The sequence below is a fragment of the Trichosurus vulpecula genome, chromosome 7 (genome assembly GCF_011100635.1).
Source record: "Trichosurus vulpecula isolate mTriVul1 chromosome 7, mTriVul1.pri, whole genome shotgun sequence".
NCBI classification, from domain to species: domain Eukaryota; kingdom Metazoa; phylum Chordata; class Mammalia; order Diprotodontia; family Phalangeridae; genus Trichosurus; species Trichosurus vulpecula.
In genome coordinates this window covers 255,742,902-255,761,455 of record NC_050579.1, presented here as the reverse complement: position 1 = coordinate 255,761,455, position 18,554 = coordinate 255,742,902, and the positions used below count along the sequence as shown (strand labels likewise).

Here is an 18,554-nt window from a genome sequence, read left to right as displayed (position 1 = left end):
TTTTAAAAGGCAGCTTGATGCTGAGCACTGTTATTTGCAGAAGTGAACAAAAAAGGAGAGGAAGAATGCAGGGATGGGGTGGAGGGAAAAGGGAAATGTGAAAAAGGAGGAAGAAAGAAGCCTAGTGTTGGGAGCTGGCCGGAAGCTCACTCTCGTCTTTCGTAATTATCCGCCAACAGCATCGGAGTTCCCCTAGGCTACAGTCTCCGTCCCCCGGCTCTGTAGGAAAAGAAAAGGATTCAGCCGCCGAGCCAGCCCGCGCCAGAGGGAGCCACGGCTCTACTTCCGGCTCGTCTAGGCCGCTCTTCTCTACTCCTCCCGAGGTCTCTGGAAGCTCTTCTGAATCTGGGCTCTATTTCACCAATCTTAGGACTGGTTTGAGGTCGCGATCCCCCACGGCCCTCCCGGAGCCTCTGAGTCACGTGGGTTCTCGGTGGAGGAGCCTTTTGAGTGGCCAGTGGGCCAGCTGTGGCGGAAGAAGTGGGTGGTGGTCGGCGCCTCCTGACCCCCTGCGCTGCGAGGGAGTCCGGTGACAGCAGTCCCTTGGCGGTGGATTAAAAGAGGACTTGGCGAGAATTGGTGGCCAGAGCCAGGGGGAGCTAGGCCGAAGAGGAAGCGGAGCTGGGGACTGACCGGCCCCGAGTGGAGATGAAGAGTCCGCTTTGATGCATCCCAGGACTTGCATCCTTCTTCCTGGAGGCGCCGAGGGCGGCGGGTGTAGGCAACGTTTCTCCTCTTTCTTCTTGCCCTTCTCCCACCTCGTGCGGGTTCTCTTTGCGAGAACTTGTCCTCCTTCCTTTCTTTTGCAATGTGGAACAGTGACAGGGCAATAGCCGCTCCGGACACGCTTCGGCCCGAGGTGTCCGGCGCAGATAGAGCCCACGCTGTAGCCGACCAGCTTCTGCCTTCTCCCTCCTTATCCTCTACCTCCGCCCAGCCGGTGCCACACCTCACCGTCCAAAGCCCGGGGAGTGGCCCTAAGATCCAAGTGGTAGGTTTCCGTCGTTCCGCTGCTTGTTTCTTGGGGTTCAGGGGAAGAAATGAAAGAACCTGTTTTTTTTTTCTTTCTCTTTAGTTCGACGATGGATCTCTTGCCTCCCATCACTTACTTAATGTTGACCTTTCCTGACCTTTTGCTGTTGAGTCGTTTCAGTCGTGTCTCACCCTTCGTGACTTCATTTGGGGTTTCCTTGGCAAAGATACTGGAGTGATTTGTCATTTCCTTTTCCAGATCTTTTTACAGATGAGGAAACTTGAGGCAAACAGTTAAGTGACGTGTCCACGGTCACACAACTAGTGTCTGAGGCTGGATTTGAACTCAGGCCTTTACTCTGGGTGCCCTATCTACCATGATACCTCTCCTGTCTGCCCTCTCCTGCCTGCCCTCTCCTGCCCTTTATTTCTAACCAAATATACTTCCCCTAAGATAAAGAAGGTAAAAAAAAAAAAAGTTTAAGGATGGTTTTAGTGAATTAGGAGAATTAGGACTGATGGTAATATTTCTGAATGTAATAACATTTTTCTGAAAATACGCAGTAATAACTAATATTTATGAAGCCGTTATATATTATCTCACGTCCTTAGCAACCCTGTGAAGTAAGGTGCACTTATCACCCTAATTTCACATGTGTGGCAACTGACACTCAGGGACTAGATGACTTTCTCATGAGCCTTCAGCTAGTGTCAGGTAGGTTTGGACCCCAGATCATCTTGACTCCAAGTCCAGGGCTTTTTTTTTCACCACACCAGCCAGCTTGTTGAATGTACATATGTGTATACTTAGTAACTTCAAAGATGCTGGATCCCTTTGGTGCTGGCATTCCCTCTACCACAAATCACAACTAATGTACATTTTGAGAGTTGCTGTGATTGTAACATTTATCACCCAGTGATCAGCTCCCAATTCATATCTAAGTCAGATCTCCTGGGATCATAAGCTGGCACTAAACGTCTTTGTATTGTCAGGTAGGACCTGACAGAGCTGTAAGTATAGCCCTTCTGGAGAAGATAAGGGCTTTTTAAAGTCAAATTGAGTAATTATACTTGGATTTTAGTGAGGATATTTAACACATGTGCTATATTTTTAGCTGACAACTTAGCTTTGTCTCCTCTGAGATTGTAAGATGCTTGAGAGCAGGGAGATTTTTCCTGAACTGCCAACCCTGTAGCCTAGAACCTTTCAATACTGGTGGTCAATGAATGTTCCACACTACTTCCTCTTCCTGACCTAATCCTCCCCTACCTTGTTCCTAGGTAGATACGTGGATGAATCTGATCAGTTCACATAACTTTTCAGTTTATTTGATTTTTTGTTTTTATTATTTATTATTAATTTTTAAAAACTTCATTTCCAAATATAGCCCTTGTCCCTCTCCTGCCCTGCCAGCCATCCTTTGTAACATGGATTAAAAAAAAAAAACTCAGCAAAACTATCAACTGTGTGACATCTATCAGCTGTGTGACAGTGTATGTGATATTCCAAACTCATAGCCTATCCACCTCTATAAAATAGGGAGGAAGGTACATTTCCTTAATTCTTTTCTGGTACCAAGTTTGATCATTATAATTTATAACCTATTTAAAAAAATATATTGCTGTTAATATGTACCTGGCTTCCTTCATAGGATTATTGTCAGGAGGATTTCAGTTCAATTCAACAGAATACCTATTTAGAGTTTACTGTGTGCTAGGTGCTATGTAGAACTAAGGATAGGCAGACAAAAGGAAAACATTATCTGCCCCCAAGGAGCTTATGTTCTAGACAGAGAGTGATACATCCGTAAACAAATATATACACCGTTAATATCTAGGAAGAGATCCGGAAAGTCCTCGTGTCAAGCATTTATTAAGCTTCTGCAATGTGCTAAGAGTTCTCGGGACACAAAGAAATGAAACATCCTACCCTTAAAGAACTTCTGTTCTAATGTATGTATCTAAATACATACAAAAGAATTTTTGGTAGGGGAAGGCATTAATAATTGAGGGTGATCAGGTAAGACATTTGAGGTAGGAAGTGGCTATCATTTGAGCTGAGCTTTGAAGGAAACTAGGAATTCTATCAGGCAGAGATGAGGAAGTGCATCATGGACAGCCATTTTTTCCTTTGAGGCTTTGCTTGTGGATATTCTCATGTCATTGTCTTCTTCCGAGTTCATGTTTTGACCTCTATCACCATAGTAGCTTTTTACAGTCAAGTTTTTTTTTTTTTTGAGGGGGGGTGGTGGTGGTTGTTTTGTTTATTTTTCTAGCCTGTTTCTTAATTTTAAATTTATGTTAGAGTTGGGCTGGGGGGTGGGGTGGGAAGGGGGCGGTGTCACTGTCCCAAACTTCAGGCTTTTTTACCTTGCTGTTTTTGCAGCTAGTTCTAGAGGTCTGTAAGTTTTCTGTGCTTCCAAGGTCCTGTGATCTGGGGAGAGCTGTGGTCACTGCTCCCCTAGTCTGAGTTCTTGTCCTTACCCAGATGGAGGCCCTTGCAACTGTAACTCTTCTCCCTGTTACTATGACACGTTGTTTGCTCCTTTGCAAAAGCAAGTGTTCCTCTCAGTCCAGGAACTGTGACCTGGAACTAGATAATGGGCAGTGTCTGTTTGTCAGACAGGGCTAGCCTCTTTGTCTGTTGCCAGTACAGGAGTCTCTTTTAATCTCTTTCTGACTAGTCGTCCAGCTCCCTTAGGATCTCTTGGGGGTTAGAGCTTCTGAAGCTGCTGCTGCTGCTTTTGCTGTTGCCGTCTCCAAGGCTCCCAACTGCTATTTTCAATACACTGTACTCCCAGCCAGCCCCCACCCCAGTGCCACAGACCTTTTCTTCCAACCTCCTAAATTGTCTTGGGCTGGGAAATTGTGTCACTCGGACCTTTTGTTGACTATGCCCCTCTAGAATTCAACTTGACTCATTATTTTAAAGTTGTTTGGAGGGGAATGTTGGGAAAGTTCGTCTTGAATACTGCCTCTCCTCCACCATCATGGGTCTGAGTCCCATTTTTGGATAACTTTTAATTGCTAGGAATTAAATTAAATTGCTCTTAATGAAACCCAAGGTTACATTAGTTTTTTGTTGGGTTTTTTTTTTGATTGACTCATTACACTGTAGGTTCACTCTGGGTTTACTGTTCACTGAAACTCTGAGATCTTGTACATGTATTTGTCCTAGTAACCCTCCCCATCTTGTACTTATTCTTGTATTTATGAAGTTGATTTTTTTATACCTAAGTGCAACACTTCACATCTTATTAGATTTAGCCTATCAAGATCTTTTTGGATCCTGACTCTCATTCAGCGCATTAGCTTATTCTTTAAAGCTTTGTGTCATATGCATTTTGAATAAGCATGCCATCTCTGCCTTTCTGTAAATCAGTGATTGAAAGTTAAACAGCATTGGGCTGTGCACAGATCCTTCCGGTATTGAACTGGAGACTTCCTGAAATGTTAACATTGAACGACTAACAACTCTTTTGAGCCTAGCCATCCAACCAGTTCTTAAAACACTTGACTGTCACCCAATTCGTACCTGTCTTTTGCATAACAATAGTATAAGATAAAGCTTTGCTAAAATCTAGGTAAACTATATTCACAGTTTTTCTCTCATGTACTACTTTAGTAATCTTGTCAAAAAAGGAAATGAGATTAATGTAACATATTCTTTTTATCTTAAAATTATTTTTATTCTGAACAAAAACCAAATAAAATGGACATTTCCATATGCTTAATAGAATAGAAAAAGATTGTACATATGTACAACTTGCAACCTGTAGCTGTCAAAGTTGTCCTGTTTTTCTTTGCTTCTGTTCTCTACATTAAAAAAAGATGCTTCAATGACTTCTTTCCTCCCTCCCTGCCTCACTTCCTTCCAGCGCTGCGCCCCCCCCCCCCCCCCCGAATTAGGAAGACAGAGGAAAAGCTCTTGTAACAAATATGCATAGTGAAAGTACAGAAACTGTCACACACTCAAGCATGATGATAAGGTGACCTAGCTTATTAAAAGTAAGAATTTATTATTTAAAATTTGCAAAATGAAATAAGTATAAAAATTAAGTATAAAAACTTTCAATGCTATCCATCCCCAGAGAAAGAACTGATGGTGTCTGAATACAGATTGAAGCATACTCTTTTTAAAAATTTGTTTATTTATTTCTAGTTTACAACATTCAGTTCCACAAGCTTTTGAGTTTCAGATTTTCTCCCCCTCCCCTCTACCCCAAGACAGCATTCTACATAGACATTCACATTAAACATATTTTCACATTAGTCATGTTGCCAAGAAGAATTATAACCAGTGGAATGAACCATGAGAAGAAGAAACAAAACAAAAAAGAGAGAGCAAATAGTAGAAGCATACTTTTTTTTAAACTTTCTTTATTTTTCTTGTTTTTGTTTTTGTTTATGTTTTCTTTCGCAGCATGTCTATTATGGATATGTTTTGCATCATTACACACGTATAACATATTGCAGGCCTGTATAACCTGGGGCCTGCCAAAGAATTTACCATGATCTGTGAAAAATGTAGAAGAAAACATCCTCTACATTTTTCACAGGCTGCCTGAAATACTTTGGCATGCAGCAAGTGGCCTGAGGGCCACAGGTTGTGCAGCCTGTGGTATGAATTGTTTGCCTTCTTGATGGGGGGAAGGAGGGGGGAGGAAAGGAGAGAATTTGGAACTCAAAGATTTAAAAACAACTATTAAAAATTGTTTTTACATGTAACTGGGGAAAAATAAAATACTAAATAAATGCTAAAAAAAAAAAAGAGACTTTATTACTGGGCTTTTTGGGGAGTCAGTTCTCCTTAACCTTTTTGTATCATCTGATACTCCTGAAGAATGCTACATGAATCTCTGGTAGTCTGGTACAAATTGCTAAAAATTTATATTGATATCTTTTCTTTTTATATATCTTTATTTCCCAGTATATCCCACCCCTCTTCTGTTAGCATCCCATATAATAAAGGATAAAGAAGAGGGGGGAAAGTTTGCAAAATTAACCAACATATTAATCAAGTTTGATAGTGTATACCGTGTTCTACCTCCATAATCCTCTACCTCTACAAAGAAGAAAGATTAAGCTAGCTGTTGTTACTATTATTCATGTCTATTCTGTAGTTTGAAAGCTCTTTAATGAGGTTGGTTTACAAATAAGGAAGGTGTTTTGTTTTTTTCTTTTTAAATTTAATTTATTTAATATATTTAGTTTTCAGCATTAATTTTCACAAGAGTTTCAATTACGAATTTTCTCCCATTTCTACCCCCCCCACTCTAAGATGGCGTATATTCTGGTTGCCGTGTTCCCCAATCAGTCCTCCCTTCTGTCACCCCACTCCCCTCCCATCCCCCTTTCCCTTCTTCTCTTGTAGGGCAAGATAAATTTCTACACCCCATTGCCTGTGTATCTTATTTCCTAGTTGCATGCAAAAACTTATTTTTTTGTTTGTTTTTGAATGTCTGTTTTTAAAACTTTGAGTTCCAAATTCTCTCCCCTCTTCCTTCCCTGCCCACCCTCCTTAAGAAGGCGAGCAATTCAACTTAGGCCACCTGTGTATCATTATGTAAAACCCTTCTACAATACTCATGTAGTGAAAGACTAACTATATTTTGCTCCTTCGTAACCTATCCCCCTTTATCCAGTTTTCTCCCTTGACCCTGTCCTTTTTCGAAAGTGTTTGTTTTTGATTACCTCCTCCCCTATCTGCCCTCCCTTCTATCATCCCTCCTTTTTTATCTTCTTCCTCCTTCTTTCCTGTGGGGTAAGATACCCAATTGAGTGTGTATGGTATTCCCTCCTCAGGTCAGTTCCGATGAGAGCAAGATTTACTCATTCCTCCTCACCTGCCCCCTCTTCCCTTCCTACAGAACTGCTTTTTCTTGCCACTTTTATGTGAGATAATTTACCCCATTCTATCTCTCCCTTTCTCCCTCTCTCAATATATTCCTCTCTTATCCCTTAATTTGATTTTATTTTTTTAGATATCATCCCTTCATATTCAACTCACTCTGTGCCCTCTATATATCTATATGTATATATCTATATATACACATACCTGCATATATATACATACATACCTGCGGAGTGCTCTATCTACAGCACTCGCGCTACTGTCCCTCCACTGCTAGCCCGTCATCTCACTCACCAAGTCGCAGCATGATGAGTCTTCGGGGCGCCACCGGCCTCCACGACCCTCGCGGAGGATGAACCAGACAGAACACCTGAGGTAATCAGGGAGCTCTTTATTCCGTTGCGACTACATCCCGGAACGCCGCACTTCCCCGAAGTGAGTGCTCTTATAGCTTTACCCCTCCCTATGCGAGCTCTATCGTCCAATCACAGGCTGAGTCCTACTTTATCTCCTAATATGGCAGCAAGCTAGCTCTAAGTGTTCCCGCCCCCAACATCTCCCGTTCCCGCCCCCAACACATACCCACATATGTATATATATAAATGCATATATATGTATATATGTGTATATATATATATATGCATATTCCTTTCAGCTACTATGATACTGAGGTCTCATGAATCATACACACTATCTTTCTATGTAGGAATGGAAACAAAACAGCTCACCTTTAGTAAGTCCCTTATGATTTCTCTTTCTTGTTTACCTTTTCATGCTTCTCTTGATTCTTGTGTTTGAAAGTCAAATTTTCTATTCAGCTCTGGTCTTCTCACTGAGAAAGCTTGAAAGTCCTCTATTTTATTGAAAATCCATATTTTGCCTTGGAGCATGATACTCAGTTTTGCTGGGTAGGTGATTCGAGGTTTTAATCCTAGCTCCATAGACTTCCGGAATATCGTATTCCAAGCCCTTCGATCTCTTAATGTAGAAGCTGCTAGATCTTGTGTTATTCTGGTTGTGTTTCCACAATGTCAAATTGTTTCTTTCTGACTGCTTGCAATATTGTTTCCTTGACCTGGGAGCTCTGGAATTTGGTGACAATTTTCCTAAGAGATTCCTTTTTGGGATCTATTTGAGGAGGTGATCGGTGGATTCTTTCCATTTCTATTTTGCCCTGTGGCTCTAGAATATCAGGGCAGTTCTCCTTGATAATTTCTTGAAAGATGATATCTAGGCTCTTTTTTTGATCATGGCTTTCATATAGCCCAGTAATTTTTAAATTATCTCTCCTGGATGTATTTTCCAGGTCAGTGGTTTTTCCAATGAGATATTTCACATTGTCTTCCATTTTTTATGCCTTTGGTTCTGTTTTATAATATCTTGATTTCTCATAAAGTCACTAGCTTCTACTTGCTCCAATCTAATTTTTAAGGTAGTATTTTCTTCAGTGGTCTTTTGGACCTCCTTTTCCATTTGGCTGATTCTGCCTTTCAAGGCATTCTTCTCCTCATTGGCTTTTTGGAGCTCTTTTGCCATTTGAGTTAGTCTATTTTTTAAGGTGTTTTCTTCAGTATTTTTTTCAGTAATTTTTTGAGTCTCCTTTAGCAAGTCATTGACTTGTTTTTCATGGTTTTCTCGCATCATTCTCATTTCTTTTCCCAATTTTTCCTCTACTTCTCTAACTTGCTTTTCCAACTCCTTTTTGAGCTCTTCCATGGCCTGGGACCAGTTCATGTTTTTCTTGGAGGCTTTTGATATAGGCTCTTTGACTTTGTTGACTTCTTCTGGCTGTATGTTTTGGTCTTCTTTGTCACCAAAGCAAGAATCCAAAGTCTGAGACTGAATCTGAGTCTGCTTAGCCATGTTCCCAGCCAACTTACTTGACCCTTGAGTTTTTTGGCAGGGTATGACTGCTTGTAGAGTAAAGAATACGTTGTTCCAAGCTTGAGGGGATGCGCTGTTGTTTTCAGAGCTATTTCTATACAGCCAGCTCTGGCATACCAGCGCTCCTCCTTCCCCAAGAACCACCAGCCTGGACCTGACTCAGATCTTAAGCAGGCTCTGCACTCCTGCTCTGATCTGCCACTTAATTCCTCCCACCAGGTGATCCTGGGGCCAGAAGCAACTGCAGCTGTAGTTCTGTAGCTACACCACCCCTGCTGCTCTTGGGGTGGTGGCCGTGAACTCTTTTCACTCTGTCCCCAGCAGCTTTTCCCACTAACCTTCTCTGTTGTCTTTGGTGTTTGTGGGTTGAGAAGTCTGGTAACTGCCGCAGCACACTGATTCAGGGCGCTAGGGCCTGTTCTGCCTGGCTCCTAGTCTGGTTGTTCCTGCCGCTGCCCACGCTGGGCTCTGCTCCGGTCCCAGCTCCGTGTGCAATAGACCTCATCCAGCGACCATCCAGGCTGTCCTGGGCTGGATCCCTGCTTCCCTCTGCTATTTTGTGGGTTCTGCAGTTCTAGAATTTGTTCAGAGCCATTTTTTTCTAGGTTTTTGGAGGGACCTGGTAGGGAGCTAATGCAAGTCCTTGCTTTCCAGCTGCCATCTTGGCTCCGCCCCTCTCTTGTTTTGTTTTTAAGCCAAGAAGAAATTCAGTTTCCGTTAGAAACATGGGGTAAGGCCCCCCCCCCCCCCGCCCCGGCCCAGCTCAGCCCAGCTTGATCAGGCTCAGCTTGGCCTGACCTGGCTCCAAGGGGCGATCATATCTGCCTCTTGATGTTGAGAAAGAGGAATAAAACTTTTTGAGTAATAAAGATGCCTCCTAAATTCAAGCACCACCTAAATGATGATGATGTCACTGGTTCTGTGAAAAGTGAAAGGAGAAATCTTTTGGAAGACGATTCAGTTGAAGAAGAGGATTTTTTCCTGAGGGGCCCATCTGGACCAAAATTTGGATGTTGGAATGACAAAACTAGGCACGTACAGAATCAGGTGGATAAAGTAATTGATGTCATGCAAGAGAATATTACAAAAGTGATTGAAAGAGGAGAGAGACTGGATGAGCTGCAAGACAAATCAGAAAGCTTATCAGATAATGCAACAGCTTTTAGCAACAGATTTAAACAGCTTCGAAGATAGATGTTGTGGCGTGGATTCAAAATGAAGGCCATCATGGCTCTGGTTGCTATTATCCTTTTGCTGGTGATTATCATTCCTGTTGTCCTGAAATACCAGACTTGATTCGGTGACCAGAGATCTTCAATAAAACAGTTCTGGGACAATTTAAAAAGAAAAAGAAGATTGCTGCATGGTTTAATGAAATATGTATGTATGATTTTCAAAAGTATTTTTTCTCAAGAAGTAAGTGTCCAGTTCAAATTGGAGCATTGATAATTTCCCAATTAGTCTCCTCCCCTTCACCAAAATATGCTCTCATTAATTTATTTTAAAACAGGAACATCTACTTTGCCATGTTATAGGAACCTAATTTGAAACTAGATACTTACCAATACATTATTTGTGTATATAGAGTTAAACATTGATGATGATATTTATAATTCAACATAATTTCCTACTATAAACTAAAGGAAGTAGGTAAGATGTGAGACATGTAAAAAGGGATGGCAACTATTTAGTTAATGATTACAAAATGTATAATTTAGGTTTTGGAAATGGTTTCCATATATTTATGGACATACTGTTTTCAATACTGCTACTTTCAACTTTGACTAAAGATATTCCAGTAAACCTAAAAAAAAAAAAGAAACATGGGGTAAAAATTGTCAAGTGAGAAAAGACAAATTGGTATCTTTAAGATCTTTATAGTGAATGTGTAGTAGAGAAGTAGAAAAGTACTATTATAGTTAAAAAATTAGGATTAGTGTGAATTGTTTTAGTTTGACTAAGTAGTGAACTATTCTATTTAAAAAACATTTCCTTAAGTAATAGTAATACAAAGTACAGGTTAATAAACTTTGTCTGTAGTTCTCAGAGAGATTTACTTTGTATCTGGTGCCCTCTATTCAAGACCTACTCCTGTACCTGGGTTTCTTTTTCTGCCTTCCCTCCATCCTTCCCTCCTTCAAACTCCCTTTTTTTGCCTTTGGATTCAGAGCTAATATGGATGTGTTTATTTTGTTGTCTGCAGGATATATTTATGTTACTGGGTATTCCTGACCAAAAAAAAAAACAAACTGAAAAAACATGAACAGAAAGTCAGAAAGATAAAGGGTTATATTCTTTTGATTTGCGGAATCAAAAATGACAGACCAACAACAATTTCAGCAAATACAGATAAACTAAAAAGATCACATAAAATTTGAATTACTAATATTTTGTTTGGTAAAGGAAAAATATAAACCTTTAAAAATAAGTTATCTGATTTTTATTCTCTTCTGATTTCTGTCTGTTATAAAGTGTTTTTTTTGCTAAAAAAATATACACACATATGTGATATGTATAACTTTGCAGTATGTTACCGTAATGAAAAGACTCCTGATTTGGAGTCAACAGAGCTAGGTTCAAGTAAGGGCTCTTGCTAACTCTATAACTTAAGGAAAGTAATTTCTCCCGATATTACTATAATTTTTCCAATAACTATTATTAAATAATGATTCCTTTCCCCAATGTTTTATAATCTGGGGATTATCAATTACTATTTCATATACACATATAATAACATTTTTCTATTTTTAGATCCTCTATTCTTGAAATGAGGAATGTATTTGAGTAGTAGAGAAGGAATTTAATATTCATACTTCTCTCTCTTTAATTTAAAAAAAATTCTAGTCCATCATTCTTCCTGTTCACAATGCTGAGTGCTGGTTGGATGACTGTTTACAGTCTGTTTCGGAACAAGACTTTGAAGGAACCTTGGAGCTTTCTATCTTTAATGATGCCAGTAAGGTATTTATTAGTTCATCATTTGTTGTTATGTATACCCTGTTCAAATTATGAAATTTTTTATGAATATCATTATACTGTACTATTGCTATCTCTCTTTCAGGACAAGTCAATGAATATAATTAATAAATGGAAGATTAGGTTAGAAACTTTAGGCATCAGAGTAATCATTGGAGGTCATGATTCTCCTTCTCCCCGAGGAGGTATGTATAGATTTTTAGGATATCAGTTGGTTGTATTTAAACATTTGTTAATGGGGGAGCGTTTCATGTCATCAGATATTTAAGCGCTGGTTGTGTGTGCAGAAAAACATACAAAATAAACATTATAACATAAAATGAACATTATAACAGATATAAGTGAAGAAAAATAAATGTAATTATAAACATAACATAAATTGTTTAGTATGTTTATAATTATGCATATATATGTATATAATTACATATATATATATGTTGTATATACATCCTTCCTTTAATGGAGTCTAGTAGGTTGCTGTATAAGTTTTGGTTTAGAAAAAATATATTCTGAAAGATGAGTGGACTGAGTTTCTTAAAATCTTCCCATTACTCTTGAATCATCTTTCCTTTTAGAGTCTCTATTTGTGAGATCAGTCATACCTGTCTTATGATATGTATCTGGCCTGTGTTTACTGATTTAAGATGATGATTTCCTTCTTCCAAGGTTTTTGAACAAATGAATTCTGTATTTAACATGTATGTGTGTGCATGCATATACATATACACACATGCACACACATATGTATGTTTTAGATAGGTGATGGGAAAAGAACTGTCTGGTAATGTTTTAATAATGAGTACCTGGCGTAATGGACAGAAATTGGCCTTGGAGTCAGGAGGACCTAGATTCAAGTTCTATCTCTGACACATAATAGTTGTGTATTTCTGGACAAGTCACTATGTCTCAGTGCCCTGTGCAACTCCAAGATTTTAAGTTACTACTAGTTGCTCCTCTGTATTGGTGGAGAGGGAATTTAGGCATTTCCTACAGATGAAATCAAGAGTCTGGACAAATCCTCATCCTTCTTGTTTCTGTTTTTATGGGATTTCATGGGATTCCAGGAGAAGAAGAGATCATCAGGGGCTGGAGTGGTTAAGGAGATATGATAGTTATTTGTCTATATACTCCCACTAAGCCCTAGCTGCAACAGATTAAAGAAAATTACAAAGGAAAGAAGGAAACAAGCATTTATTAAGAGCCTTCTGTGTATTGTGCTAAGCACTCTCCCAATATTATCTCATTTGATCCTCATACAACCCTTTGAGAGATGTGTTTTATTATCTCCATTTTACACTTGAGGAAACTGAGACTGACAGAGGTTAAATGACTTGTCCAAGATCACACAGTAAATGTCTGTGTCCAGGTTTGAACTTGGGTCTTCTGGACTGCAGACCCAGTGCTCTATCCACTGCACCACCTAGCTGTTTCATAATGGCTGTGGACAAAAAAATTAAATTGTGTAGAAAACAGGAAGGGAATAAAGTCCTTAAGTCATGGAAGCACTTTGAAAGCTAGAATGATCATTCAGATACATAGCCTTATGTTTCCTTTTATGTTTGGACAACTATTGAAGTGGCTCTTCTCTGTTTGAAGTTGTGAATAGATAAAAGGAATTAAAGGGAGAGGGCTTTTCTGACCCTGTAAGACTCTTTTTTTTTTAACCCATTTATGTAGGCTGTTCCTAGCAGGACTTTTTTAAAATATATTTTAGTATTTAATTTCCTCCCAGTTACATGTAAAAGCTATTTTTAACATTTGCTTTTAAAACTTTGAGTTCTAAATTCTCTCCCTTTCTCCCTCCCCACCCCTCCTCATTGAAAAGGCAAGCAATTCCATATAGGTTACATATGTGTAGTCATGCAAAAACATATCCATGATAGTTATGTTATGAAAGAAAACAGACAAAGAAAAATTAAGTAAAAAAAAGTATTCTTCAATCTGTATTCAGACACCATCAGTTCTTTTCTTTGTGGATGGATAGCATTTCTCATCTAAGTCCTTCAGAGTTGTCTTGGATCATTGCATTGTGAGAATAGCTAAGTCATTCACAGCTGGTCATCTTACAGTATCGTTGTTACTTTGTACACAGTACATTTCACTTTGCCTCAGCCCATGCAAGTGTTTCCAGGTTTTTCTGAGAACATCCTGCTTAGCATTTCTTACAGCGCAATAGTATTCCATCATATACCACAACTTGTCCAGCCATTCCCCAATTGATGAGCATCCCCTCAATTTCTAATTCTTTGCCCCCAGAAAAGAGCTGCTATAAATATTTTTGTATATATAGGTCCTTTTTGGTTTTTTTTTAATCTTTTTGGGAATATGGACCTAGAAGTGGGGTCACGACCCCAAATGGGGTCACGAAGTGTTGGACACAATTGAAAACAACTCAGCAACAAAAGGAAGCTTGGGAGGTCATTTAGTCAGATCAGGAGAGGGAGAGCATTCCAGGGAATAGCCTGGGTACTAGCCACAGAAAATGCCCAGAGCCAAGAGATAGAGTGTCTTGTTCATGGAACAGCCAGTGTCCCTGGATGTTGCGGAGTAAGGTCTAAGAAGACTCAAAGAAGGGAGGTAGATTATGAAGGGCTTTGAATGCCAAACAGAGCATTTTGCTTTTGGTCTAAGAGGCAATAGATTACTGGAGTTAGTAGAGGGTTGACATGGTTAAACCTGTGTTTTCGGGAAATCACTGTAGCGGCTGATCGATTGGAGTAGGGAGAGACTTGAGGCAGACCAACCTACCGATGAGTCATTACAATAGTGCAGGCATGAGGGGATGAGGGCCTGCAGTAGAGTGGTGGCAGAGACAAAAAGGGGGGCATATGTGAGAGATGTGGCAAAGGTGACTGAAGCCATATTCCCTGCAACCCTAAATGCGCTCTCCCTCCCCTCATCTGACTAAATGATCTCCCAGGCTTCCTTTTGTTCAGTTGTTTTTTGGGGTTTTCTTGGCAAAGATGCTGGAGTAGTTTGACATTTCCTTCTCCAGCTCATTTTACAGATGAGGAAACTGAAGTAAACAGAGTTAAGTGACTTGCCCAGCTAAGTGTCTGAGGCCAGATTTGAACTCATGAAGATGAGTCTTCCTTACTCCAAGCCTGGCATTATATCCACTCCATCACTTAGCTGCCCCAAAGCTTTCTTTGAGTTCCAACTAAAACTTTGTCAACAGATTGGCTATGGGGAGTGAGAGATAGGAGTCAAGAATGATTCTTGGGTTGGGAGCCTGAGGGACTGGAGTAGGAGGGGAGGGTTTAGTGGGAAATATAATGAGTTCTGTTTTGGACATGTTGAGTTTAAGATGTCTACTGGAATCCAGTTCAAGATATCTGAAATTGGAGATGTGAGATTGAAGGTTTGCAGGGAGATTGGAGTAGTATGGATAGGTTTAAGAATCATCAGCATATAGTAGTTAAATCCATGGGAGCCGATGGGATCACCAAGTGAATAAATATATATAGAGAAGAGAAAGCGAGGCACATCTACAGTTATATGGCATGATCCAAAGGGAGATCTAGCAAAGGAGAGAGAGAAGGAACAGTCAAATAGATAGGAGGAAAACCAGATGAGAGTGGTGTCCCAGAAACCTAGAGAGAAGAGAGAATTGAGGAGAGAGTGACCAATAGTGTCAAAGGCTGCAGAGAGGCCAAGGAAAATGAGGATTCAGAAAAAGCCATCAGGTTTGGCACCTAAGAGATCATTAGTAAGTTTGGAGAGAGCTGTTTCAGTGATACTGACATTTTAGTAATCCTATTCGCATAATTGCAAATTGATTTCCCAAGTGGTAATAGCAATTCACAGTTCTACCAGCATCAATGTGTCTATAATCCCATGGACTCATCCAACATTAACTATTGCTCTTTTTTGTTCTTTGCTTATCTGTATTATCTGAATTGTGAACCAGAGATTCCTCACAGTAAGTTCAGAAAGTGTCATGAAGAAAGGAAGGGTTGAGCTGAGGCATGAAGGCCCTCTGGTTCAGGATTCTGGTAGGAATAAAAGAGGGTAGGGCATTTGAGGGAGGAATGAACTTGATGTTTTTGACAAATATTGAGGAGTCTAGCCTCGTTGGGGTAGAGTATTTGTGTTAGGTTACGATAGGAGATGAAATTAGAGACCAGCCTGGAGAGAGCCTTTAAAATAGGGGAAGGGGAATGGGAAGGTAAAGGGCTTCAAAAACTTGATCCTGGAGGTAATATGGGGCCACTGGAGTTTACTGACTAGGGGACCAGTGTTTTGAGTTCATTTTAACAGCTGAGTGGAGGATGGATTGGAGTTTCAAGAGACAAAGTAGGGAAAACAACCAGAGGACTGTTGCAATAGCAGGCTCCAAGAAGGCCTGCACTAAGATGGTATCAGTGTCAGAGAAGAGAAGGGGGCATGTACATGAGATGTTGGGATGGTAGAAATGACGAGACTTGACAAGTGTTTGGATAGAGGAGTGAAGAGAATGAAAAATAGAGGATGACACCCAGATTGGGAGCCTGAGTAACTCGGAACATGGTATTGCCTTAATAGGAAAATTAGGAAAAGGGGAAGGTTCTTTGGGGAAAGCCAAGTTCAGTTTTGTACATATTGAGTTTAAGGTATCTATGGGACGTCCAATTTGAGGTGCGTAACGGTCAGTGGGAGATGTAAACTGTAGGTCAGAAGAAAGGGCAAGACTGGACAAGTATATTTCAGTTTCATGCGTGTAGAAAAGATAATTTATGCCATGGGAACTGATGAGATCGCCAAGTGAAATAATATAGAGAGAGAAGCGAAGAGAGACCAGGACAGTCTTAGGAGAAAGGTGATAAGGTTCTGAATTCCATTATTGGCTGTGTGAGTGACAGCAGAGGACAGATACAAGAATTGTTTTGAAGGCAGAATCAACAAGTCTTAGCACCTGAGTGGATCATAAAGGCAACTGTGACAAAGCTAGAACCAGATGATAGAATTCTTGATTTAGCCCACCACTTGCTGACCCAAACATTGCTTCTTCTATCCTGAGTTAACAGTGGTAATTCATCCTATTAAACCTAAGCAGAAAAATGTATTAAGGACCCTTCAGATAATACGGACAAATGAACATCAAGCGCTCTTTTAGTGTAGACAGTTCTAGTTATCTGCCAGTTCAGCTATGGTGAATTTAGATCACTGTGTATCAAGAAAGACAAGGAGACAAGATAATTCTTATGTGCTGTACACAAAGCTGTTACTATCAGTGAATGAATAAGGAATGATAAAGCACTTATTACAGTGTGTCAAGCACTAGGGACAAAAACAGTTTACACTCTAATTGGGGAGACAACACTCAAAAGAAAGCTAAGTGGGAAAACAGATGGAAAAGCCCAGAAGGCCTGAAGATTCAGTGATAGTGCCAAGGGTCTACGTGTAGAGGCAGAGCAAACGATAAGATCTGGACGAACATATGAGATAGTGGTGGGGTAAATGGTAAGATCTGCTTGTCCTCTGTCTCGTTGAAAGGAGTGAAGTTGGTAATACCCATCTCTTCTAAGCCAGTGGCTAGGTGCAAGGGTAAAGGGGGAATTTTCATTCATGTTGTCTCCCATGATTAAAATATAAACTTTCTGAGATCAGGGATTATTTCCTTTTATTATTTTTTTTATTTTCAGCACTTTGCATAATTCCTGGCACATAGTAGGCACTTAATAAATCCTTGTTGGTTTATGGATGTCACTTCTTTGCATAAAAATATCTAATGGCTCCCCATAACATACAGGATAAAAGTCCTGCCTGGTATTCAAGACATTTGACAGTCTGTCCTTACCTATTTTTCTAATCTTAAATCCCACTACTCCAGCCAAAATTAGTCTGTTCTTTAAAACACACACACAAACACACACACACACACACACACAATCAATCAATCAATCAATCAGTCAGTCAATCAATCAGTCAATCAATCCCTGTATCTTTCCTCCAGTTGCTTCCCTGACCTGAATTGTTTTTCCTGCCTTGTTTCTGCTCATCCGTATCTTTCCCATTTCAGGTTCTACTTCTAGGAATTCTTGAAATAGGAATAATGTTGTGAGGAGAGTGTGACATAGTTCTGGATTTGGAATTAGGAAGACCGTACTTCAGTCTTGTCTTAGTCCCTGGGCAAGCTGCTTAACCTCTCTCAGCTTCAGTTTCCTCATCTCTAGAATGGGAGTAATAAGAACATCTGGCTCCCAGGGTTGTTGCGTAGAACAAATGAGGTAACACGTAAAGCACTTTGCAAACCTCAGAGCAAGGCTAGAGTTATTATTATTGTTGTTGTTCTGTCCTACAGTTGATCCTACTCGCTGCTTTGTGTTTATTTACTTTTCCTAAGAATATGTTTTCACTTTGCAAATAGGCTATACATTTCTCTTTTCCTACTTCTTTGTGTTCTCTAATAGTGCCTAGCACAGTGCCATATACCTAATGTGTGCTTAGTAATTTGTATTAAATGAGATAATGAATTGTACTTGATTCAATCTAGTAATTTTTTCTTATCTCAACCTAATTTACTTCGTAACATATTATTTGAGTGAATACACAGAAATGCATAGAGAAATACACACATGTTATTAATAGCAAAGCAAGTTAAAAAATATTTATCCAGTGATTACTAAATGGCAAGCACTGTGCTGTACTGTACTAAGCTTACAGATATAAGCAGAAACACAATCCCCCACAAGGAGCTTACATTCTAATGGGGGTGGGTGGGTGGGAAAGACAGCACATGTAGTCAAGTGCTGGCATGGTAGAGAAAGTTTGGAGTGTCAGGAGCAGAACTTGGAGAGGCATGAAGACATGGCTGATCTGGGCAGTTTCCTTAAAATGGAGGTTCTGGGAGGAACCAACCAGAGGAAAACCTGGTATTTCTTTTCTC

General features: G+C 39.9%; 1 protein-coding gene and 1 pseudogene across 3 annotated transcripts in view; both read left to right on the top strand.

The window, feature by feature from the left end:
* Positions 1-451: 451 nt before the first annotated feature.
* Positions 452-18,554, top strand: part of B3GNTL1 (UDP-GlcNAc:betaGal beta-1,3-N-acetylglucosaminyltransferase like 1) — a 129,389-nt gene continuing 111,286 nt past the window's right edge. For 2 of the 3 annotated variants that reach the window (XM_036767152.1, XM_036767151.1), the window contains exons 1-3: positions 452-991; positions 11,555-11,671; positions 11,772-11,871. In XM_036767152.1, coding sequence (XP_036623047.1) covers positions 809-991; positions 11,555-11,671; positions 11,772-11,871 — 400 coding nt within the window. In that variant the 5' untranslated portion in view covers positions 452-808. Of the gene's footprint in view, positions 992-10,058; positions 10,091-11,554; positions 11,672-11,771; positions 11,872-18,554 lie in introns of those variants that run through there. The other variant, XM_036767153.1, reaches the window with a different exon arrangement.
* LOC118856715 lies at positions 9,581-10,035 on the top strand (annotated as a pseudogene).